Below are 25479 nucleotides of genomic sequence, written 5' to 3'. Positions count from 1 at the left end.
CTTGTCCCTTGGGCAGGGGTCCCCCCTCTGGCCTCTCCATCTGCCCTCGGGGCCACGCCCCCGAGGTCTTCCGGATGGACGCGTGTGACCAGCTGCCCGTAATGTCACCCCGGACGCCTCCCCAGCGAGACCTCAGGCCCTCCTCTTCCAGCCTCCCGGGCGCAGAGTCACAGATCACGGGGGCAGGCTCCCTCCGGTGCGTTTGAAACATTAAAGCAAGTTTCGGCACAGGGAACAGTTGACATGATCCTCCTTTATTAAAACCTAAGGACATCTTTATAAAAACTACTGTATATAAAGACCAAAACAGTGCAGCAACAGTCAGTGTAAAATACATTATTATTATTATTATTATTATCAGGAATATTACTGGGTTTTTGTTTTTTGTTTGTTTTTTTTTTTGGTTTTCCCGGTTATCAGCTCCCAGGGAGACCCGGTGCCTGCTCATGGGAAGTCCGGCCACGCAGGAGAGAGGACGCGTTCTTTCCCACCCTCACCCGCGTGCCCTTGTCTGGCTGACCCTGGGGTGGACATACCCACCTGGGGGGGGGGGTCCTGCCTTGTTGGGGTGACCGAGCCCCTCACTCTCGGCATCCCAACTCCGTTATTGCACGTTACTCAGGCTGCCTGCCTGCCTCTCTGCCCGTGATGTGTCCCACCAGTCGGAACACACGACACGGGGGCAGAAGCAAAAGGTGAGAAACCAAGGTGGGGTTCCAAGAAGACATTCTCTCAGGCCACCAGTTTGGCTCCGCTGGGGGCCCGCGGTGGCAGCGCCGTCTGTAACTTTCAATCACGCGCCCCAGCACGCGATCCCCCCTCCCGCCGCCCCCCCCCCCCGGGGGTTCCTCTGACTTCCACGGGATCCTGCACATTTTGGAGGGTGGTTTAGGGCCATTCACAGGGCACCTCATTGCACAAGCCCACTGGGGCCGCTGTTGGCGACGTGGTCCACAGAAACGATGTTCCTGGGAACCCATGACCACTTCTGTGACAGCACTGTGAAAGGTGCCTCCCGGAGGTGGCTCCTGCAGCAGCCCTGAATTTCACTCTGTCAAGGGCAAGCTCATTGGGGCTTTGATGCAAAGATAGGAGTTTTCGATACAGTGTGATTAACGGTCAAAGCCAGTCACTCACCGAGCGTCTACCCAGCACCAACTATCTGGCCGGGTCTGGTACTGAAAACTTGGGGGTGGGGCGGGGACAATGCCACCTCCAAGGTCACCATCATGGAGGGGATCCCTATTTGTCTTGTGGATCTGGGCCTTCCTGTTGGGCACGACTGGCCAATTCCCAGGGGATCCCAGCCCATGTTCCCTGACATCCCTGTGTTTGGCAGGAACTGCTCCCAGATGCGTGCTGGGTTCAGAGTGGGATAAATATTTGTCGAACTGATGAACGAATGCATGCGTGAACGAGTGGATCTTCTAGAACCTTCTGTCTCACCTAATTGTTCAACTTCGACATCTGTTTTCCAGGCCACAGCCCCCAAGGTTGCCTACGTTTGTTTAACTCCCATCTGGTGCCGTGTTTGTGCCGCAGGCTGGCTGGGGTGGGGGGGGGCCTCAGGTGGTGCTGGCCACATAGCAGGTGCGCAGCGTCTGAGTTCTGGGGGGGAAAGGGCATTGCCCCTGCCCGGTGATGGGCTCGGGGGCTGCAGGTGGCAGTGAGCAGTGTCACCACTCACTGGGGGGTTGGCTCCCCTCACCCTGACCTTACAGATGGCTGTGGGGACCAGACAGACGGCATCCGACACCCGCCAGCTAAGCGGTAAGGTCAGGAGTTCCTGAAAGTCACCTCTGCCATTCCGACCCCAGATTTCCACGGCAGAGGATGGGGGGGGAGGGTCTCCCATGGACGTCGCTCTGTGATGACAAGGCTGCCCCTCCACACAGACAAGAAACGCCCCCCGTAACGCCACTCGGAGCTGTCACGTCATTCTGGATCATCGAGGAACCTGCAAATTCACTTCTGAAGAGTCACAGCTCTTCCTGCCCAATCAGCCACGGTGAAAAAATTAAAGTGAACCAAGACACCATGTTTTTAAAGTCTGTGACTCTGGAAAAGGTGGTTTTGGTTTGTTTCCGTTTTTGTTTTTGTGTTTGATGGCATGGGCTCCAGCAGACCCAGCGAATGGGGCGTCAGCTGAGCTGGCGGCCGGGCCGGGGCCGGGGCCGGGGTGACGGGCTGGGGAGGGGTGCGGTAGAGGGTCTGACTCCCCACCTGCTGTGGACGAGGGTCTGGGGATCTATGGGGGAGACAGTGCCCGGCACGGCGTCACCCACTGTCTCGCTGTGACTGAAATGATCTAAAGAGAGCTTCTGATTGGATGGTGAGCCGAGAAGGGTCTTGTGGCCTAAGTCTCTTTGCCCCACCCCTGGCCATGTTTCTTCCTGTCCCCCCTCCCCGCCCCACCTCCCCTCCCAAGCCCTTCCTTCCAGCCCCAGGGCCAAGCTTGCCTCAAGGGTGTTTGGGATGGTGAAGAGAAACCCCATGCACCGTAGCTAACTGCCCACCTGTCCTGGTAAAGTATCAGGAACCACGGAGACACGGGATCCACATGCGCGTGTGTGCAGTTAAGGCCCGTTTCGTGTCAGCCGTCCCCCAGGCGGCTGGCGGCTCCGGGCAGGTCTGCGGGAGAGCGGGCTGTTCCTTGAGGCGCGGGCGACGTCAGAGGTCAAGGTGAGGCCGGAGAGGCCCGAGGGTGCTGCCCAGTCCTGGTCCTGAACAGGCGCCCGACCACACCGATTACACCATACACGGCCGACACTTAAAGCATCGATCGAACTGCTTGTTAATCGCACAGCGTTCCCGGGTTGCGGGGGGGGGGGGGGGAGGCCCTTACGGATACAGGGCGCCGGCTACACGGACCGGCCGGCCAGCGTCGGGGACAAATTCTTCAGGAAGGTACGTCGTCTTCTCCTTTCTCTGCTTTTTATTTTTCTTTTTGTACTATTATTACTGGCATTGTTACAAATGATGCGGTGATAAGCCAGAAGCTCACAGTAAAAAGGAAACAGAGGCAGCTTGAACACCCGGGTTTGCGAGTCGCTAAAAATAAAAAACACTAACGCGGAACTCGTCACTACCCCGTATCTGGTTCTCAGGGATGCGCTGCTGACTGGCAAGGTGGCCTGCCACAGTAGGATGGGGACAGGTTTTCACTGGGATGAGCTGGGCTCCTGCCGGCCTTGGAGGAGCCCTTGACACTGGGAGGGATGCACCTGCACACTCGTCCCCGTGCCCGCCGCGCGGGGCGCCTTGTCAGCCCCTCTGGGAGGCCGTGACTGCCGGCCCCTCCCTCTCACGCCCCCCACCCGACCCACACACCCGTCAGGTGACACACGGGCTCGGAGAGGAGCTGGGAAGGGGCGCTGCTGTGGGTCCCCGCCCGCCACGCGCTCTGCCCGGCAGGCTGTCCCGCACTGGCCTGCTGCGTCTTGGATGTCTGCTGAGCTACATATGGGAGGCCTCCGCTCCGACGGAATGTTCCATCCCGAACCCCCACAGGGTTATCAGTCAGTCCCGGAAAAGACTGCTGGTGGGGCCCAAAGCAGAGCCTTGCAAACCGTAATTCTCCGGGCTGCAGATCAGGCAGGTCCGAGCCCCGACTGGTCTAAGGGATAGCAGCCTCCAGGCCTGGGGGGTGGGGACAGCCAGCCAGCTCCTTCTTGGCCCAGGAGGCACCTCTGAGCGAGCAGCTGTGTGTGGGTCACCCACAACCACGGGAAGCCAGACACGCAGCCCCCTACATCCCTGGCCTGACTCCTTCCTCTTCCCGAGGGGTAAACTGAGGGCAGAGGAAGCACAGGACCTGCCCGAGGTCACACTGCTCTTGGGGTAGAGCTGATGTCAGAATCTGGGTCTCTGTGGCTGCCCCACCCCCGACCCTCAGGTCCCCCTGATTCCCAAAGCTCGGCACCTAGGATGCATTCAGGTGAGGGGTGACCCGCCTGGGAGGGGTGGGGTGGGGACGGCTGCCGAGCACCTCGCCAAGGCCCCCCATGGTGTCCGGGGAAGGGAAGACATGCCCAGCCCTACTCAAGACCCCAAGCAAAGTTTTCCCACGTTGCCCCTGCCAAGCCATACGCTCGGGCACCCCAGTCCGGGGAGACGCACGGAAACCGTGCATCTGGTCCCCCACGGCCTGTGGCAAGCCACGGGGGCCATCGGGGTCTCAGCCTTAGTCCACAAAACGAGCAGCGTCCCTTCTTTATAGAGCTGTGGAAGGGACAGAGGGTCAGGGTGCACGGAGAGCGTTTCACCCAAGGACGGGCCGTTGTGTGCACAGCCTTACGGACTCCCTCACCCTCCGCCCCTTCTGCCCTCCCTCTGGGTCCCAGCCACCCTGGATTTCTCCGGCTCCTCGAAACCATCCAGCGTGTTGCTGCCGCAGGACCTTTGTACTGGGACGCCTTCCCCCTGGCTTTAATGCCCGTGGCTGACTCTCGCTTCTCAGCGAGACGGTCACCAACGGACGGTTTGGGCTGAATTCTCTCGGCCACGCACTGGTCGCTATTGGTAGCATCCTCAGTCGTGACCCACTTCTCCCCAGCCGTGAGACCAGCGCCATGAGCCGGGGCCCGCCCGCTGACTTGCTGTGTCTGAAGGGCAGATAGTCCGTGTGCAAGAACACCGGGTCTGGCTAGGTGAGGAGGTGCCATCAGGGGGCACCCGTGTATCGAGCAGGGGCCACCGAGTCAAGTGCTGGGGGAGCTCTGGTCATCGCTGACACCAGCAGGACGAGGGTGTCTACACTGGCAGTGTGGCCTTGGGGGATTCACGTGATCATTTCCGGGGCAATGCCCTTCCATGTGTGTGCCCTGGGCCAGCAGGGGTGGCGGTGGTGGTAGGGAGCTCTGCGGACGGATGTCACAGGCATCGGGTTTCTGGAAGTCTCACCTTAAACTAGAATGGTTTCTAGAAACGTCCCCCTCCCCGGGGGCTCCCACAGCCCCCTGTCCGGCACAGATCTGTGTGTCTGTCTATCCCATCAGATGGTGGCCCCACCAGGGCAGAGGCAAAGCCCGTCTGCCTCAGGGCCGGTCCCCATCACGGCCCAGCCTGGGGCCTGACACACAGCAGGTGCTTAACCAGGATGTGCTGTGTGGATGCCGGTTTCAGGGCAGTGGTGGGCGGAGAACTCGGGGCGACAGCCAGTCCGCCGAGAAGCCACTGGCGAGATTTCCCAGGGACTGCGCTGGGGGTGCCCTGGGCTGGGGAGGTTGGACTTTGGGTTCCCACACCCCTAAGATCAAACAGAGGGGACGGTCTCCTCCTGGCCTTGTGACCCTGGCACCTTCATTCCTCAGAGCCGTTTCTGCAGGGGGCTCACCACACCCCCCTCCCAGGCGGCGGGAGAGCGTGTGCACAAAGACACGCGGCCGAGTGCCTGCGCCATGGATGGCCCAAGACGCGTCTCCTGTTACCACGTTGTGACAGGAATAAATTCCAGAAGCACAAACCCTCACTAGCATTTGCGAAGCCCCAGTGGCCTCTGAGACACCGCTGATGGCAGCTGGGTCCCAGCTGCCAGCTGTGGCGAAAAGCTTGCCCCGGGACGCCGGCAAGGACCCCCAGCACAGGGGGCCTCTGCCCATAAGAAGACTCGGGGACCCCAACAGAGACTCAGCAAACAAAAGAACACCCCAAATCGCACACACGCGCACACACACACACACACACACACTCACATTCAGTATTCTGACACGGAAAGGCCCACGGGCCACGACTGGAGGGAGCGGAGGCAAGGGGCCCACGGGTACATCACACAGGCTTGCATTAGAGTGGCTCTGTGTTGCCCATCCTGAGTCCACGCTGGCGTCACCTCTCAGAAACCACCGGCCCAGAACGGGACTATTGCTTGCGAACAGGTGGCTCACGACCCCCTCCCTCCCTTACGGCCCCCGGCCCCCACCCCTGAGTTTGCTCCTAGTCTTAGAAGTCCGCGGAAGGGGGTTTGGGGCACAGGTGGCATTCCCTCCTGTGCCACCGCTGCAGCCACCTCGGCTCTCCCTGGGGTCTCTGCTGACGTGGTTCTTCTCGGAGGTCGTGCCGGGCGCTTCGGGGCTCACCTCCCCCATCCTGAGGCACGGCGAAAGGGTTTTCTGGGGAAGCAGAAGGAAAGAAAACATCACCTGGTGTCTCCTCCGTGGGGACTCACTGAGGACCTTTCTGCTGGGCCTCAGTGCCAGAAGCCAGGTTTTCTCCAAGTGCGTGACTTCTGGATACTGAGAAGCATTTGGTTTTAACACGGGAAGCAGGACGATCACGTCCGCCACCACTATGGCCCCATCCAGGACCAGCACCCGTGGCCCATGCAATAAGACAAGAAAAAAGCACAGCATCTCAGGAGTGGAAAAGAAGAAACTGAATCACAACTAACAGCAGACAATGTACACAGAAAATCCAAGAGAATCAACAGGGTAATTGTTAGGACAGAACGCAGATACAGAGATACGACTTTCAATCCACGAGACATCAGATTCACCTCCAAAGCCCGATGGTGTTTATCTGTGGCAACAATTACCAGAGTGACCACGTGTCTCAGCGTGGGTCATCCCAGATAACACCAGCTGTTCTGACATAATTTTTAATACTGTTCCCCTTCCGGGCTAGTAAGGATTTGCATTTGGATGATAAACCATACAGTCACCCTTGCTATAAAAAACTAGAAGATATTAAGAACAGGCACCAATACCACTCACGATCGTGATAAAAACCATTGTGAATCTTGGGATCACGTCACTGGATGCGACCATATCCCACGAAGCGATGGGGTGGAAACCAGGGTGCTCCTGGCTCAGGGACGGGCCGAGAGACCCATGGGGCAGGGGCAGGAGTGCAAACACTGGCCCACAGGGCACTCACAGCTTTGAACAGCAGCGTCGCGATGGCACTGTGAGTCCTCTGTCCCACATCCATTCAAAGGGGTAACGGCCTAGTCGCAGACACTTACCTTCCCAGACTTCCTGGCAGACGGGCTGGTCACGTGACCCAGTCCCGTGTAGGCGGAAGTCCACTGAGGAGGGGACATGAATCCAGGTAAGAGCGCGAGAAGGAGGGACACTCGCTAATGCAGGTGACGTGGGGGGGCCGGGAGGAACCTGGTTCTGGTGCTGGGTCCTGACAGCTCACCTCCATGCCAGGGCGGCTGGGCTTCTGTTACTCGCATCTGATCACGGCTCTTAACCGATAAGCCATCGTCAATCAAGCCCCAGGGTGTGTTAGGGGGGCCAAGGCCGGGGAGTTGAGGGCGGGGCTCTGACAAGGCCAGCACAGCCCATCCTTCCAGAGCAGGCGAGAGGCCGAGAAGCAGGCCAACCTCCCTGCTCTGCATCCGCGGGGACACGTGCGTGGGCGCAGGGTAGGGGTTCCACAGAGCCTCGTCCTCTGCCCGGAGCAAAGCCAGGTCCAGTGACACCCCCCCCCCCCACCTGCTTTACCTTTCTCCATAGCATCCACCAAGTTTACTTACTGGTCCAATTTACTACGTGTCTCCCCAGCTAGAAAGTAAGCCACGAGGGGACCAAAGGGTTTGAGTTCTGTGTTCACTGCTGTCTTCTCAGGGGCTGGGACGGTAATCGGCAGGCACATCACAGGGGTTTCCTACGTACGTGTTGAAGGAGGCACGAACCAAGAATGGAAAACCCAGATGAACCATCTTTCAAGTTTCCCATCGTCTTTCTGAGCCTCTTTTTGAAACCGAGTTCTCGCGAGTCCTTATATATAAATTACTCGAGGACCAAGGCCAACCGGGGGGAGCACGGCAAGGGCCCTGGCAGCAAGAATCTATTTAACGGCAGGACCGTCTGAGACAAAGCCGAGGGTCGTGACTATTATAGGAAAGAAGGAAAGCGAAAACAGAGGGCCGGTGTAAATGATAACGGGTAGGAGGGTAGAGGTGAGACGGAAGGAGGGAATATCCCATCAACCGCGTCTTCGTCACTTACGTTCAGGGGTCTGAAGAATCGTCCCGAGGTTTCAGTAAAATTGGACGCACAACAGTAAACAGAAAAAAAAAATCATAAAACACAAGCAACCAAAAGCATTTGGCGGAAGGGAGAGAAGGGGAAAGGAAACAGAAATATTCGGATTTGGACATCCTTCATATGTAGGGAGAAAATAAACATGGTCTAAAGAAAGAGAGAATTAAGGGTGTCCTATCACAGCATAATTATAAAGATAACCACAGGATCAAAAACACAGCCTTGCAAATTGTCACAAGACACAGACACAAAAAATGAAACAAAGAAAACAGAGACCATATGGCGAAAATTGACAAACCTCCACAAACGCTAGAAAAGCGGGAAGCCCATCACAAACCATGACAGAACTAACACCAAATGTAGCTGCCACGTCAGGAAATGCTAATGAGCCATACACACTCGCTTAAAAAAAAAAAAAAAGACTCTCAGACCAGATGACAAACAAGGTCTCCTGAAGGCAGAACGGGGTCACGTGGGTGTAACGTAAAAGGCTGGGCAGATGGCAGGGGTCTGGATCCGAATCTTAGGTAAAGCTGGAGTCTAGCGGGAGAAAAAGCAGGGCGCTGGGCGGGGGTCGATCAAAGATGAGTCACCACGAAGATCTCAGAGTAAGGGGCGTCTGTGCACCAGATAACATGGCCTCTGCCTTACGGGGCCAGAACTGCTGGAAATGTAGGAAGCAGGAGACATGTTGGCTAGTATTTGTGCATTTTTTACAAACGTAAATGAAAATACATATTTTTTTTTTATTTCAGAGAGAGAGAGCGCGCGAACGAGAGTGTGCATGCAAGCCGGGGAGAGGGGCAGAGGGAGACAGAGAGAATCCCAAGCAGGTTCCACGCTCGATCCCAGCACCCTGGGATCATGACCTGAGCTGAAATCGAGTCGGACGCTCAACCCACTGTGCCGCCCAGGGGCCCCACTGGTACTCACGCGTTTTGATTAACCTCTCTGTCCATTACAGAGTAAGTTGACAAATGTGTGTGTGTGTGTCGTGTGCAGATGTGTGCGTGTGTGTGCGCATTCAACACAATCCGCCTTCTATTCAAAGGGTCTTGAAAACAAACGTACAGAAAATGACTATCAGACCACGAAGAGAGCAAACTCCCAACTTCAACAAGGAGATAACGTTCTCTGATCACGATACACTAGAATTTGAAAGCATTTACAACCAAACCACAAATCAAAGCCAACTCTACCACCAAGATGTTTAGGAACTCTCTAATAACTCTTGGGTCCAAGAGAGAGCCAGGGAATTAAGATTCCAGAAAATGGGGACCATAATAAAAATAAAAATAGTACATCTCAGAACCTGTGGGATGCTCAGGAGACGCTCAGAGGAAAATTTACAGCTTTAAATACTGGTATTAATAGACAGGACATGAATTAACGATCCCACTCAGAAAATTAAAAAAGAAAGGCCAAACAAACTCCAGGAAAAAGCAACTGCTACCTTAAAAGTGAAATTAAGTTGGAGCGCCGGCCGGGGTGGCTCAGTCGGTTAAGCGTCTGACTCTTGGTTTCAGCTCAGGTCATGATCTCACGGTTTGTGAGCTCGAGCCCCGCGTCGGGCTCCACGCTGACAGCACAGGGCCAGCTTGGGATTCTCTCTCTCTCTCTCTCTCTTCCTCTCTCTCTGTCCCTCCCCCGCTCTCTCAAAGTAGATAAACACTCCTTAACAAAACTGAAATGAACTTAAAGACAAAGGCAGGAAGGAATAAATAAATAAATGCAATTTCTGGTTCTTTGCAAGACACTGAGACGTGAGCTGTGGCTGAATCGAAAAGGCAGGAGGAGGAAGTGACCGCTGGCTTTCCATTTCCGCTGTCCCTCGGCCCCCGCAGACAGGCTTTTGTCCCAACTACTCCGCGGAATTTGCCCTTGTCAAGGTCACCCAAGGCTTCCGTGTTGCTAAATCCCGTGGTCGATTCTGGTCCTTTTCTCCCTTCCCCTCCCCACCCCCTGCCCACCTCCGCCAGTGGGGTTGCCACAGGGTCACTCCTCTTGTCTCCGCGACACTCCGGAACCTCTCCTGGTTCTCCTTCTGCTTCTCTGGTCACCGCTGCTCACGCTCCTCTCCACGTCCCTTCCCCCCTTCCCCTCCCTTCTCCTCTCCACCTCCATCGCCCCTGAGGAGCTCATCTCCTCCCGGGGGCTCAGACACTATACATCGAGGACTCTCTGACCTCAGGGATTTCCAAACTGTCCACTTGGCATCACCAACTGGAGACTCACCGGACATCTCAAACGTAACCTGCTCTAAACTAAAACCCGGATCTTCTTCCCCAGTCGGCCTTCCCACAATGGTCCTGACCTCAGGAAATATAAGACCATCCTTCCTGTGGCCCGCACCGGAGCCCCAGGGCTACATCTGGCCCCCCTCTTCCCTCAAAGCCCACTCCGATCCGTTAGCGGGCCCGGCTTCTTCTGTACCCGTGAACCACACGCTTCCTGCGCCTCCTTCTCCCACCGTGGGTCGGGCCCACAGGTTTCCTGCAGTGGCTTCCTTGGGACCCTGGGCCAGAGGGACCCTGTGAAAACCCGAATCAGATTATGTCACCGCTCGGCTCAAAACCCTTCAGGGCCCCCGTCCCATCAGAGAGGAAGCCAAAACCTTCTCTCTCCATCGCCTCTGATCAAGCTCTTGTCTTCTCTCTCTTGTTCACTCCACCCTGACCCGGATGCCGCATTTCGTGGGTCAGCTCGACTGGGCAGTGGGGGTGGAGCCAGGTATCTGGGCAAACATGATTCTGAGTGCGTCTGCTCCGGTGTTTCTGGATGAGACTCACATCGGAATCAGGTGACTGTGTAAAGCTGACCGCCCATCCCGGTCCATCGGAAGCCTGAATCGGACAAGCTGGCTGACCGGGAGAGAGTCCCCTCTCGGCCTGGCGTCTTCTGACTGGGACGTCGGTCTTCTCCGGCCTTCAGCCTGGGACGCGTCCCGGCCCGCGCGCACCATCCGCTCTCCCGGGTCTCCTGCTTGCCAACTGCAGATCACGGGACCGCGTAGCCTCCAAAACTGCACGAGCCAATTCCTTGTAGTAAATCTTTTTATATATCTGCACCTGTACTCACAGGGTGTCAGTATCTATTTCTATAGCCTATCCGTATCTACAGTGTATATATATCTACAGCGTGTCTATATCTACATCTGGAGTGTATCTCTACGTATATGTGTATCTGTATCTGTATCCACATCTCTCCTATTGGTTCTGTTTCCCGAGGACCCAGGCACCCATCTCTTCTCCCCAAGAGACACATGACTTATTCCCTCATGGCCTTCAAGTCACCTGTGCCTGAGACCCTCTCTGACCACCCGAAGAAGCTGCATTCCGTCTCCAATTCCTTCCGTGCTGTGCTGTTTTGCTCTCTAGCGCTAACTAAAATCTAGCCGTGCACAGGTGTTACCCACGTAGGTTTAAAATCCTCTGCGCATAAAAGCAGGCGTTTCATCGGTTCGGTCGACTACCATATCCCCAGGACAATAATGATGCCGGGCACACAGCAGGTGCTCGGCAAACCGAGGTGAGCAGACAGATGATCAGAGAGGAGCGAGGGAGCCCGCCCGCTCAACTCCGTCCAACGACATCAGAAAACCTCGACGAGATGAGTGAAGTGCCAACAAAACAGAAATGACCCCCAAGGATCCAGGAAAAGAGCATCTAAGCAGACCAATTGCCAAGTGGAGAGAGAAAAACTGTCAAATCGCAAATCCAAAGTCAAAAATAAGATCAATGCAAATCAAAGCCATAATGAGAAAGCATTCCGGGCCACCAAACGGGACCCTTCCGCGTGCTCGCACCCACCACTTCGGCAAAGACCAAAAAGGTTGTGCGCTCCTCGTGTTTGCTGGTTTGTGGGGCTGGTGGGGGGCGGGGGGGCAGGGGGGGGGACCTCTGCCTCGTTGCTACAGTAGCAGAGACATCAAGGTCATTTCCGGAAGGCAGTCTGACGTGCTGCAGGGTTACAGACGCACATGCCCTCTGACCCCGCAACTCCATTTCACAATCATCCCCCCAAATCTGCGCGCAAGGGCGAAGGATGTACAAGCCCGTTCGCTGCAGCAACGCGGGCGATGGCGGGAGGTGGGGATCAATGACATGGCCGTCGGTAGGGCACCGGTTCAAAAGCAATGGCTCCCCACGCGTGGAGAGGGAGGCCGACATCAGAAAGGACAGTCTGTCGCCGCCCCAAGGCCCCGCGCCCACACACCTCCCGTCCTCTGGTGTCTGTCTTAGCCGTCGTCGGGGTTGGTGACTTTAATCCTGTCTACGTGCCGAGGCCTCTTCCCCGGACTTTATTCTGGAACATCCAACCACCTCCTGGCTGTCCCCTTGGGTACCCAGCTGGCATCTCGTCCTCGACACGCCCGAAACCGAACTCCTAGGCTTCCTTCTAAACCCGCTCCTCTTCGGTCCCCTTTTCGGCTGATGGCAGCTCTTTTCTCGCACACCCAGGTCCAACCCACCAGCCAGTATCTCGTCGTTTCAAAATACACGCGTAACCTAACCGCTTTCCCTGCCGCCGCCCTGGTCCAAGCCGCCGCCCTCGAGGATTTCAATACTCTTAGCTGATTTCTCTGCCCTTACCTCCCGACAGTGCATTCTCGACAAGGAAGCCAGAGTTCTCTGTGCTTCTTATATATTTTTGAAATATAGGGGGCGTGGGGCGCCCGGGTGGCTCAGTCGGTTAAGCGTCCAACTTTGGCTCAGGCCACGATCTCGCGGTCTGTGGGTTCGAGCCCCGCGCCGGGCTCTGTGCTGACAGCTGGGAGCCTGGAGCCTGCTTCGGATTCTGTGTCTCCCTCTCTCTCTCTCAGCCTCTTCCCTGCTCACGCGCTGTCTCTCTCTCTCTCCAAAATAAATAAGTATTTAACAATTTTTTAAAAAGATATAGGGGGCCCCTGAGTGGCTCTGTTGGTTAAGCGTCTGACTCTTGATTTCAACTCAGGTCATGATCTCAGGGTTCGTGAGATCAAGTCCTGCGTCGGGCTCCGTGCCGAACGCATGGAGCCTGCTTGGGAGTCTCTCTCTCCCTGTCTCTCTCTGCTACCCAACCCCTGCCCACTCGAGCTCTCTCTCTCCAAAATAAATAAATAAATGTTACAAATAAATAAATCTTTTCTGCTTGAAAGTCTCTAATGGCTTCTTATTACCAAGGCTCTGGTGTCTCTCCATGCTGCCCCCTCATACTTTCCCGACGTGGTCTCCTGCCACGCCTCCTTTGTCTTCCTCTCCAGCCCTCTTAGGGCTTCTTAGTTGTTCCTCTAACATTCCTGGGCGACCCTGCCTCAGGGCCTTTGCACTTGCCGCTTCCTCTGCCCAGGCTGCTCTCCCAGACATCTGTGCACGGCTCATTTTCTCAGCAACCTCAGGTCTCGGTGCAGATGGCTCTTCAGGGAGGCCTTCCTGACCCACCTGCACCCCCGACCCCCTGCTCACTGCCACACTCTTCACATTCCTTCATTTGAGGACCGTCCGCCTTCCCGCCGCCACATCTGTTCCCTAAGAGCAGGGCTTATCTGATGCAGGGTTTTCTGCTCTATCCCAGCCCTGGGGACTTAGTTGGGGGGGAGGCCTGGATGATTCAGACTCTGGCCTTGGCAGCTGCATCTGGAGAGGCAGACAGTGACATCAGGCAGGGAGATGCTGAGACAGAGGAAGCCCCAGGGGCTCAAGGAAGAGGAAGTGTGAGGACGCTTGTGGAGGAACTCCAGGTGGTTGTCTAGACCTTGCTTGGCTTCCCCCAGGGACAGGGAGCTCACTAGCCCACAGCCCATTGCTTTCTACTGTTCAGTTAGCTGGGAAACCTTTATCATATGGGCCGAATCCTTCCCGTAGTTCCCCTCCCTGCCTCTGGTGGCCCTTCTGAGACACGGGGGCAGCAGGAATGTCCTTCTTACTCGTCTCTGCTCTTCAGCTGATGCGGAAATCAGGCTCCCCTTTCTCTGAAGGGAGCCGGCATTACCCGTGACCCTGGCCAGGGCCTCCAGGAGGCAGTCCCTGCTTCTGGGCCCCGCGATCAGGCCAGCCTCTGTATTTGCCCAGAGAGACTTCTCCGGACAGCAAAAGCTGCTCCAGCGACCGCCTGGGGGTTGGTGAGTGAGGCCAGCAGGTGCGAAATTCAGGCCGGGGGAACCGAGTCGGGGGCGCTGGGGTGGGGCATGCGGGGGGCCTCTTGTCGTCGCTCTGTGCACCGGCCGGGCAGTGGGACGTGGCGTTTATTGCATTATACATGTTATGTATGTTCTTTTTTTACGCTTATTTATTTTGAGAGAGAGAGAGAGAGCGAGCGAGGTACCGCATGAGTAGGGGAGGGGCAGACAGAGAGGGAGAGAGAGAATCCCAAGCAGGCTCCACACTGTCAGGGCAGAGCCCCCCTCAGGGCTCGATCCCACCAACTGAGAGATCATGACCTGAGCCGAAATCGAATGGAAGCTCAACGGACCGAGCCCCCCCGGGCGCCCCTTACGTATATTCTTTTGCGCAAAGTGAAATATTTCGAAATCAATGGCATTAAAAAAAAAATTGGTCAGGGTTTCTTCAAGGGTAAAGTTTAGAGGCCTTAGCGGGCACTCGGGGCCTCTCACCACCAGACTCCGACTACTGTGTCCACATCTGTGCTCCCCTCTCCAAAGCCTCTCCAGAACGCCCGAGTTTGCTCCCACAGGCTTTCTCTACGTGGCAAACTCCCACTCATCCTTCAAGACCCTGCTCACAGGGCACCCCCTCCATGCGGCCTGTCTTGGTTACAGTACCACAGGGCCCTGCAGACGGGCTGGGGGTGGTGACTGCCCCTGGCCTTGGGGGGCAGGCCTGGGTTCAGATCTCAGGTCTCTCCCTCGCCAGCCGTGTGACCCTGGGCAAGTCACTCAACCTCTCTGGGCCTCAGAACCCACCCCATTGCCACTCCTCACTGCTGGCCAACGGGGCCTCTCACTGCCAGCTCTGGCCTGGCCCATCTGGACACAGCAGGGCCCGTCACCCCAGGGCAGTCCATGCACGTCAGGAACACTGCACCTCAGAACAAAGAGTCGGCGAATGTCAGCTTTTGTTCTGCTTTTGTGGCACTCACATCGCGGTCACGCAGGGAGCTCCCGTCCGTGAGGGCAGGAAGCCGATCGATCGGCCGGCTCCTGTCCCTGAGAGCCACCCGCCCCTGTCCTTGGGGGCCACCGGTCCTCCCGGGCGCCTTGCGGGTGGCCTGGCCCCTCACGGCCAGCAGCCTCGCGGGGCCAGGGTCACCAATGCTCCTTTCGCTCAACACCAGTGTCCACACCTAAGCCCTCACCGGCCGCACCTTCTGCCAGGCCTGGTCGGGTGCTGGGGGCACAGACCTGAGCCAGGGGTGGGCCCTGCCCTTCGGGGCTCAGAGCTGGTGGGGGAGCCGCACGGGGACCCGCAAACAAGAGCGGGAGGTCCGCGCTGTGCCAGCGGGGAGTGCCCGGGGGGCCGTGCCTGGTGCCGAGGTGGAGGTGGGGCTCGGGGAGAGCCCTCGGGGAGCCGGGGGAGCTGGTGTCGAGCTGAACCCCCGCGCAGAGTCAGGAAGATGAGGAAGGGACGCAGGGGGAGGGCACGGCCTGAGCCGAGGCCGTCCAGGGGCTCAAAGGGTGCAGGACAGACGCTCCTGGCAGGGGTGAGTCTGGGGGGTTGGCGGCCACCAGGCACTTCCATGCCAGGCGAAGGCACTGGGACGTGACCCTAGGGCCCCGAGAGCAGACGTGGAAGCCGCCACTCCCCCCCCCCACCTTCCCGGCTGTAATAAGGGCGGGGGTCTGGGCCGGGGTCAGGGGTCAGGGCGCTTGGGCTGGGTGTTTCTTCTGTGCCAGCGCCTTCCACGCACAGTCTCGCCGAGCTCTCCCACAGCCCTGCGAGGGGGGAATGTCATTTCCTCCGCGTACAGACGGGGACACTGAGGCTCAGGGGGGTCACGCAACCCGTGCACGTGTGGAGCCGGGAGGGCGAGCAGCCTGGGCCGCAGGCTGCTGTGTGCGCCCATCGCTCTGACGCAGGGCAGTGGCCTGGCGGGCTGGGGGCAGGGAGCTGGGGGGAGGGGGGAGGGGGCGGGGGGGCGGTGCAGAGAGAGCTGCGAACCGGCAGCAGCGGGGGGAGGGGGACCCACCAGGATGACGAGTGTCCCAGCTGGTGTCTGCGTCCTAATTGGGAAGATAAGACAGAGCACCTGGCAATTTGAATAACAATGAACGCTTCCAGAAGGCTGAGAGAGTCGGTAACAATAACGCTTAGCTGACAGAGGCAGGAGTCAGGAGACCCAACATGACTCATTGCCTGGGGGGGGGGAACTGCAGACAGTGCGCCTCTCCAGGGCGGGGGTACCTCTGTCTGCGTCTGCGTGGCACTGACCATATATCCACTGCACCCCCCCTGCCCCCCCCAGCCCCGAGATGCGGGGATGCTCGGATCCACCTCTCACGAGGGGCAAACCGTGCAGGTGCCCGGAGTGAACCTTCGGGGGGGGGGGGGGGGAGAAGGCAATCCCACAGAGGCGAGAGCAGAGTCCCCCCCACCCCCACCCAGGGCAGAGCTCTGAGCCACAAAGGGGGTGGTCTCGGAAGGCTGCATGGAGGAGGCGGCCGTGTGTAACACACACCTTCGGGAAGAGCTGGCTGGGGCCCACGCCGATGTCAGGCGCTCTAAGACTCATCTGGGAACTGCTGGGTCGTGGCTTCCTGGCGTCCTTCCCTGCTCTAGGCCAGGGCTGGGAGGGGAGCACAGGTGCGGGTCCCAGCTCTGCGGCTGCCAGGGTGGACCGGGCACGTGGCAGGTGGAAGGGCGGGCGGCACCCCCCGCCAGGTGCCTCCGGCACCCCAGTCACCTGCCGCTCCCTAGGCTTCCGGGAAAGGTGACACGCTATCCCAGCAGACACCCTACTCGTGGACAAGTCAGACATATTTTGTGTTTCGGAGGACGCCGGGTCATTTTAAAGGCAGACGATGGCTGTCCTCCCAGCGAACAGAGAGGCCAGACAGATGGGGGAGGGAAGGACGGTGTCTCTGGTGCCGGGTGCTGCCCGTAGCTTCCACAGACGTGACGCTGTCTCTGTGTTTCAGGGAGCACGCCGACGGCACCGGGGGCAGAGGAGGCTGTTCGGGGGACAGGGACGGGGCGTCATGGGGGCGACGGGCAAAGGGCAGGGCATTTGGTCCCCCACACCCCTACGGCTGGCCTCGATCCTCTGAGGACACCCCCTCTTTAAGCCTCTGGATCCCACACCTCCTGGTTTTCTCCAGCCTCCTGTCGGATGCTCCTCCCGACTCCCTTCCAGGGGTCCCTTCGTCCCCCGAAGAGCTCCCACACACTCCTTCCTCTCCCCAGTGCCTCAGACTCCACGACAAGTCCCGTTGACCAAGTCTAAGCTGGGCTGCATCCCAGACCTTCCTCTGAGACCCTCCTTGACTTGTCTGCGGCCCTAACATCACCCCCCTGATGCTCACAGATGCTCACAGGCCTCCTGAACTTCAGGTGTCCCTGCGCAGCTGGTACCCAAAGCCACACCCACCCCGGGGTTCCCATCTCACAATATCCCACCGGTACATCCCCAGCGGCTCCGTCCAGGGTCCCGGGTCTCCCCTTTGGAGCCCCCTCCTCCGTACCACTCGCCAGCCAGTCTCACGGGCGCTGTCCCCTGCTTCTGCCACAGCCCTGCCTGTGACACCTTGATGGCCTCTTCGCTGCCCGAGGCAACTTTTTTTTTTTTTTCAACGTTTATTTATTTTTGGGACAGAGAGAGACAGAGCATGAACGGGGGAGGGGCAGAGAGAGAGGGAGACGCAGAATCGGAAACAGGCTCCAGGCTCCGAGCCATCAGCCCAGAGCCCGACGCGGGGCTCGAACTCACGGACCGCGAGATCGTGACCTGGCTGAAGTCGGACGCTTAACCGACTGCGCCACCCAGGCGCCCCGCGAGGCAACTTTTTAAAAGACACATCGAGCCACGTTCCTGTCCTCGAGGGGTGTCCCCTGTGCCCGGACTCAGAAGTCCACTCTTCACCGCGGCCCCTCATGATCAACCCCGTTGATATCTCCAGCTCCTCCCTCCTGTGCCCCAACCTTCCTTCTGATGCACGGACGCCCCAGCTCTCTCCGCCTCGGTGCCCATGGCCTGTCTTACGTGGCAGGCCGCGGGGAGCCTCCGAGGGGCTGGTGGCCGAGGAGGGCTGACCCGGCAGGCGCCCCTCGGATGCAGGGCTGGAGGCCGTTCTGGCTTTCGGGGGGCGGGGGGCTGAGGGTCCGTGGGGAGCTGGCTCTGGGAGCTTCGCCATCCGAGCCCTGCACGCGGCCTTGTTCCCGTCACTTCGCCCTCCTGACTTCTGGACGTTTCTCGGGGAGCTCGGGGGTCTTTAAACACCTACATCCTGAAGGTGAATCTTAGTGCCGCTTTGGTAAATATTTAATGCCACTGCTCGCGCGGGAGATCTGCGTTCCGCATTAAATGCCACAAAGTGCTGGAGACGCTGTGTGCTTTTCTGCCGCCACCCCACCTCTTCCTGCCCGACGACAATAAAGCCTCCCTTTGCCTCCCGTCATGAATTTTTCAAGTGTGCTCCACATCCATTCTGGTCCCCGATCGGCGTCCCCATCAGGCAGATGGAAGGTCAGAGGGCTTTTAAGTCGAAAGGCACCGTAGAAGCCTTCTGTCACATGAGAGGAAAGCAAAGCCCCCGGCGGCAGAAGGAATCCAACAGCAGCCGTGCCTCCCAGCCCGGGGCTCGGCTCCGGGCACTGGGACCCGCGGGACTCAGGCCGTCCCTGCCCGCACCACATCCAGCCGGCCCAGACGTGATAACAGACCGCGCGGGCCTGGCCGTCATGCGAGTGGGGAGCAGGGAGAGAAGAGAGGAGGGTGGGAGGTCTCAGGAAAATGGCCACCAGGAGCAAGGTTTTGAGGGAGGAGCAGGAGCTCGCAGAGGAGCCGGGGTGGGAACCCAGGGAGGTGACCAGGCTTGGCTGGGGCCCGACCCGTTCTGTGCACCCGGCCCTGGCTGGGAGCTCGGCCTGGGTCCGGGTTGCGTAAATCCTGGGGAAGCTAACACGCCCCTAGCTCCCAGGGCTCTTTCTATCTTGCCCGTGACCGTCCACGGCTGCCGGTCCCCTGGCCCTAGCTCTGTCCAAATCTCTGCTTTTATGTTAACGCGCCCCTGGGCTGCTCCGATGCCCTGCCCCCACCCCCACCCCCCACCCCCAGCCCTTCCTGTGCCCTTGGGTTGGGACAGAGGTGGCAGGAGGGGGCGAGGCTGGAGCCAGGGTCACACCCATGCACACGTGAGCATGCACACAACACACACATTTATGCACACGCACAGCACACAGAGATGGTATCACACACACACACACACACACACACACACGCACGCTAGTCTCTGGCCTTCCTGGCTGGGACGAGAGCCGGGGGAAGGCTATGTATCACGGGCAACACGTCCTGAGTCTGCTGTCCCTCCTGGCCCCTCTCTGGCTCCTGCTCACCCGGGACCCGCCCCCGCCCCCACCCGGGAGGCACGCCCTCCCCTGTCCCCTCGCGCACAGCCCGGGGCGGGGGGGGGGGGGGGGGCCACCGTAGCCAGGCAACAGGCCCCCACCAGGCCACCTCCAAAACGTCCCCAAACTCGTCCCCCGCCCCCAGCCTAAACTACCAGGGTCTCCTCCCTGGGGCGCAGCAATGGCCTCCCCGCGGCCTCCTTGCCTCCACCCCTGCCCCCCACGGCAGGGGCCTGTCACCAAAGCTCCCATCTGGCCAAGTGGCTTCCCGCTGAAAGCGCTCTGCTGTCCTGGGTTTTCCTTGAACTGAGGGACACGCTCTCCCCCCATCAAGACAGCCGCCTCGTGGGGTCCTGGGTTTCCTGCCTCCTCCGGTGCCACCAACCATGAGGTGCAACATCCCCGAGATCGTGGCTTTTGGGGGAAGAAGCAAGCAGCGTTCCATTAAATGGACACCTTGGCCGGGGACGCGTGTGGATGCCAGAGGTGCCGAAGATGTGCCCCTCAGCATCACGTTAGCGATGGCATCGGGCAGGGTCCTGGCGAGGACCCAGCCGCTGGGCTGTTACGGAGGAAGGCGCTGGGTACAGGAGCTTCCGTTTCCACACTCTGGGCCAGGAGAGGTCAGGACAGGGGAGCCGAAGGCTCGGGGCGGGGGGTGGTCACTCAGCCGCACTGGGTGGGGGAAGGGCCCATCTGCAGGGGCCCGGGGGCTGAGGGGCCGCCGAGGGGGCCTGGGGTCCAGGGAAGGGTCCTGCCTTCTGTGAGCGCCCTGCGGCATGTCTGCGGCCCGGGGTCGGCAGTCGGGAGAGAAGAGCAGGACGCGGACGGAAAATCCGACGACACGCTGGGGCCCGGGGACACCTCCGCAGCTGTGCCTCCCCGGCTGTGAGACCACCAGGGTCTAGTGACGCTGTTCTGGGCTTCCTGAAATTCAGACGCCTCTGGCCGGCCTTCCCAGGGAAGTGGATTCTGGGATACGCAGGCCCCAGGGTAACCAAGCTGCCAACACAACAACCTAGCACGATATCCCCTTTTGTTGTCTGGTTGGATGAGCCAGGACAGAAGGCGCCAGCAGCCTCGGCTGGGGGCAGGGACCCCCTTTCCTGCTCACAAAGGAGACGGCAACGGGCCAAGCGGAAACTTTGGAGGTCCTCCGCACATCCCCAGACGGCACCCCCCTTATTCCCCCACCAGGTGGGAACTATCTGCTTCCCCGCTGGTGTCTCAGAGACCTGAAGCAGCTCGTCCGAGGACACACAGCCGGGCAGCACAGAGCCGGGTGCCAAAGCAGCCCAGGGGACTCTGGGGGACACCCGGGTCCTGGGCTACCACACCCAGCAATGCCTGAAGCCACAGGTCCCCGTACTTGGGGGCAGGCGGGAGTCACTCCCTGAGCCAAAGCAATCTGCCAAGAAGCTCTCCCAGGCCTCCTCAGGGGCGCCTCAGAAACGGCAGTAAGACTATTCTGGAGGGCGTTTATGAGGCCCGGGCGCCCTCTCGGCCCTCAGGCGAGCGCTGGTTCCCATCATTCTGACGGCAGTGGGATGCCCACGCCGGGAGAGCTGTGCTGGGCCAGTAAGCATCTATTCTTGGAAGCAAATATTTTAGCAGTGAAGGCCAGAGTTTTAATGATGGAGGGAATAAGGAAGGAAAGGTTCTCTGGTCCTCCCTGGCCTGCGCTGATGGAGATGAATTCCTCCTTCCCCGGCCCTGTGGCGCCCGATCTGGGAGCCAGGCCCATCAAGAGCCCCTGCACTCAATGGTTTGGGGACATATAATGGCTATGGGCCCGGCCGCGCTTCCCTTTGCGGCAATCTCGCGGTCCGCACGTCCCCCCTCCCCCGCTGCGGCCCAGGGACCCATAATGCGGGATTCCTGTCAAATTGACATGAAGGAACATCCTCCTTTCTCGCAGGCGATGTTCCCCGGATTCGTCCAGGCCTCCGTGGAAACATCTCTTTGTTAACTGCTCACTCAAAGCAGCCTCTTTGTCTAAACAGTAGCTGGCCGCAGTTACTGGGTTAGGGAATCTTAACTGATTCCAAACTATTGTGCCGACTGGGCAGTGTGGGTCCCCCCCCCCCCCCCCCCACCGTGGGGCCAGGTGGCCGGGAGCTCGGGCGGGACCGCAGGAGCCCCTCCCAGGGCGAGGCACGTCTGATGAGGCCATCCAGCAGCACGCCCTTGGCAATGGAGCGCCCTGTGGCAGAGAGCCTGCCCCGTGCCAGGCTCCTGGTGGGCACCATCTCCCAACGTCCCCTTTTCACAGCCGGGCAAACAGGCCTGGGAGGAACAAGTGACTCGCCCAAGGTCACAGGGCCTGTGGATCTGGCCGGCTCGACTCACGGCCCTGGCTTGTCCACCCTACAGACCTGCGATCTGGGCCCAGTGAACCTCCGTCTGGAACCTGGGCTCCAAGAGGGGTCTGTGGACACTCAAGGCCAGTCTGGTTCATTCTGGAAGTGCATCTTCAAAGAGACTCTTCCAAAACCCTCTCTGAGGTATACTCGCCCTGTGGCCGACTACACTGATTTTCCAGGCAAAGTGGTCAGGATTGATTTTCTGCGCATCACTGGCTGGTGTTCCTTGAGGGCGGGGCCTTGTCTTTCCTATCTTTTATTCCCTGCCCTTGGCCCTAGAGCACGGCCAACTCTCGGAAAGCACGTGTTGAAGGAATGAATGTATCGACCGGGTCTGGCCGCATCCTCAGGAGGGCGCACACGGATTCAGAGAAGGAAAGCGGAGGGGGCAGGCAAGTTGGCAAAGGGACTGGCCAAGGTGGTCCCTCCGGGGACCGAGGGCCAGTGGGACGACAGGAAGGTCTGACCAGTCCTCCTGACTTCTCACCTCCCTTGCTTTCTTTGCTCCGGGAGGGACCGGGAGCTGGAAAGGGCTGATGAATCCTTTTCCAGGACCACCTTGCCTCTTGGCCCAGCTATCACTGCCCCGGACGCCGGTCTGTGGCTGTCTCTGGAAGTACTGGGGTCTCACTTTGAAAAGCACGTAAAGACACATTTGCTTCTCCACACTAAGATTCGCGCCCCGCTGGGGCAGGCAGATAGTGGGAGGTGCTGAACACAGGAGCATCTGAAACGTTGCGAGCAGGGAAATGTAACCAGGGAGCATTTGATGGCCAGTTCTCGAGAGGAAAAAGCCCTGATCTGTAACATCTGCGGCCCGTTTCCATGGTGCAAATCCTGTCAGCATGATGTCACCGGACTCAGAGTTGGGAAGAGATACACAGTAGCCAATATAAGTAAGTTTCACTGCACCCAGACGATAAAAAGGCCCAAGAGCTCAGATGGTAGGAAATGTAGGAAAATCATTATTAGGAAGTGAAGCGTTTCGAATATCGATTACTTTTGTGTTTCATGTAATTTATTTATTTGTCAGCTCCTATCAGTTCATTGTTGGAGTGGCTGTCTTCAACAGGGGGTCACAAAATTCCTGAAAATCTTAACTACCAGCTCGCGTGAGTCAGTGCAAGGTGGCCCTGGGCACGTCTTGGCGATGTTTATGCGTTTGTCTTTACGCGTACTGGGAAAAATGTAACTCTTAAACCAAAGATACTGTGAAAAATGTAACTCTTAAACCAAAGATACCGTTGCTTAGAGCAAGCCTGGGTTTTCTAAAGAAGCGACTTGATTTAAAGTCAATTAAAAATATATTAAGTAAACAGCATAGGAGAAGGGGAGACACAGACAAGAGGAACAGCCGGGAGCTGAAGTTTGGGGACGAAAAGTGGCTTTCCGGAAATGCCTTTAATTAATTATCAGCTGTCTTGGGGGCACGGTAACATAGATGGGCAACCCACGGGAGAGGAAATACAGTCAATTAACAGATTCACGGAAAGGTGTTCAGCCTCCCTAACAATCAAAGAAATGCAAACCACATAAAAATGAGGGGTGCCCCGCGCTCACAAGCCGCTGCTGGTGACAGTCCCCTGGGGAAGGAGGCTCGCTGGTACAAAGAACCATACAGCTCTTACCCCCTGACTCAATCAGCTCCCTGTCTGGAACGTATCCAGAGGAAATAATTCGAAAAAGGAAAATCCACAACCACTTAAGTGTGTTTACTGCTGCCCCTAACTTTCTGGAGTCCGCGGACAGGGCAAGTGGGGCTGAGGGAAGTGAGATCATTTGCCCGAGGTTCCCCACTGCCAAGTGGAGGCACGTGGGAACCCAGCTCCCACCTCTCTGCGCATTTGCTGTGAGATCTTCCAGGTAAAAGTTGTATTCGAAACAGCCCGTGCGTCGCATTTCCCCTTCCGAGCTGCTGGGTCCTCTGACGGGCGGAGGTTTCCGGAGGAAGGAGGCGAATAGGGAGCTGCCAGACGGATGGCTGGGGACACCGGGCTGCCTCAGCTTCTCCTCGGGGCTCCGGAGAGATACCGAGGGCTGAGATGCACCTTCACAGGTGATGCCGGAGGAAAGATGGAGACCCCAACGCCAACTACGTGCTCCCCGGAAGCCACACAGAGCCAGCTCCGGGTCGGAACCCACACCGAGTTTCCGGCTCGTGTTGGGTCCGGGCCAGAGAGGGCTGGGTGTGCGAGCGCCTGGAGGCCTCACGGGTCCTCGGGGTCCTGCCCCAAGAGTGCGTGGGGCCTGACTTGCGCAGAGAACCCCCCGTCACCCGGTCCGGCAGGGGGCCGCGTGCTCTGTGCGCGCCGCTCAGGGTTTATTCTCCCGGTGGGAAAAGCACAGGCGGAGGCACTGCCTCCCGCTCCCAAAACGTGGGCTTTGCAGAGTCCGCTGGCCTTGGGTGTGAATCCCGGCTCGGCCTGTGCGACGCAGGACAAGTTGCTGACCCTCTCTGGGCGTCTGTTTACTCCCCCCCAGGTGCGGATGACAAGCTGTGCTGGGGACACGAAATGGCACTGGTTGCTACAGCTGCTTAGCTCCCAGTTCCTCGAGAAGTGGGAGGGCCTGTTATTAACAATAATAATGCAATTAACTCACTGACCTGACCCTTCACAGGGGCCTGCTGTGGGCGGGGCGCTGGGCAGAGGAGGACACATGGCATTAAGCACTGACAACAGGGGCCGGGGGGTCCGGGCTGAGCGCAAGACGGACCCATCGCGACTCTCCTCGGGTCTCCTTACAGCGGAGGAGGAGACCTCTCCGGTCCTCTCCGACCGGGAGAGGAGAGATTCAGGCAGGGGGCGTGGCAGGTGCAAAGGCCCTGAGGTGGCAGGGAGCTCGGCGAGCTCCAGGAGCTGCAGGGAGGCCGGGGTGGCTGGAGCAAATGGGGGAGATGAGGACAGAGGGACCGGGGAGGGGTAGCAGGACATGGGGCGGGCGGTTGAAAGGATTCGGGCTTCATCCCCTAGACAGAGGGGAGGCGCCAACGGGAGTTGACTTATGTTTTAATAGGATTGTTCTGCCGCTGTGGGGGGCAAACGATAGAAGCAGGAAGAGATTTAGAAGGTGTTGTCTCAGTCCTGGCAAGGTGGACCAGATGGTTGGTTTTGGGAGAGGGGTGGGGAGGGCGGATTCGGGGTCCGTTCCCTGGCGTCCCTGATAGGACGTTGACATGGTAAAGAGTCAGTCACCGGGCCCTCCGGTGTCTGAGGTTGGGGAGAAGAGGAGGGAGACGTGAGGGGCTGGGAGCCCTGAGGGGTGTTACCCAGGACCCGGAGCTCCCTAGGGCTCCCCATTTCTCACTAGCCTTTTCCATCCTCTGGGACTTAGCCTGAGCCGCATTCCGCCCGGACGGCCGTATCTCCACTTCCAGCAAACTCCTATTCATCCGTTGAAACCCTTTCTGGGTGTTGACTGCCCCGTGGCCAGCCAGAACTCGGCCCAGAGGGCTGCGGACCCTGGGGCAGCTGACTGCTGTCCTCAACATCACAGAAAGCCTGCCACCCCCTGACGTGACGCCAGGGGCGGGGGGAGAGGAGGGCCACCGGTAGAGCGGCTTCTGTGCGCCACAGTCTTCCACGCCTCCTCTTGCTGAACCAGACAGCGTGGATCCTTCCATCCCGCTTT

At 58.8% G+C, this 25479-nt stretch overlaps 1 protein-coding gene across 4 annotated transcripts in view; it reads right to left on the bottom strand.

Annotated features, from left to right (window-relative positions):
- Positions 1-2917: 2917 nt before the first annotated feature.
- The window catches only part of SHISAL1 (shisa like 1), a 128920-nt gene continuing 106358 nt past the window's right edge, over positions 2918-25479 (bottom strand). For all 4 annotated transcript variants that reach the window (XM_086712048.1, XM_086712047.1, XM_086712049.1 and 1 more), the window contains exon 5: positions 2918-6107. In XM_086712048.1, the coding sequence (XP_086568174.1) occupies position 6107 (1 nt within the window). In that variant the 3' untranslated portion in view covers positions 2918-6106. The remainder of the gene's footprint in view (positions 6108-25479) is intronic.

Source organism: Puma concolor, chromosome B4 (genome assembly GCF_028749965.1).
Source record: "Puma concolor isolate L17-30 chromosome B4, mPumCon1.1.hap2, whole genome shotgun sequence".
NCBI lineage: Eukaryota > Metazoa > Chordata > Mammalia > Carnivora > Felidae > Puma > Puma concolor.
This window is presented reverse-complemented; position numbering and strand designations above follow the sequence as displayed.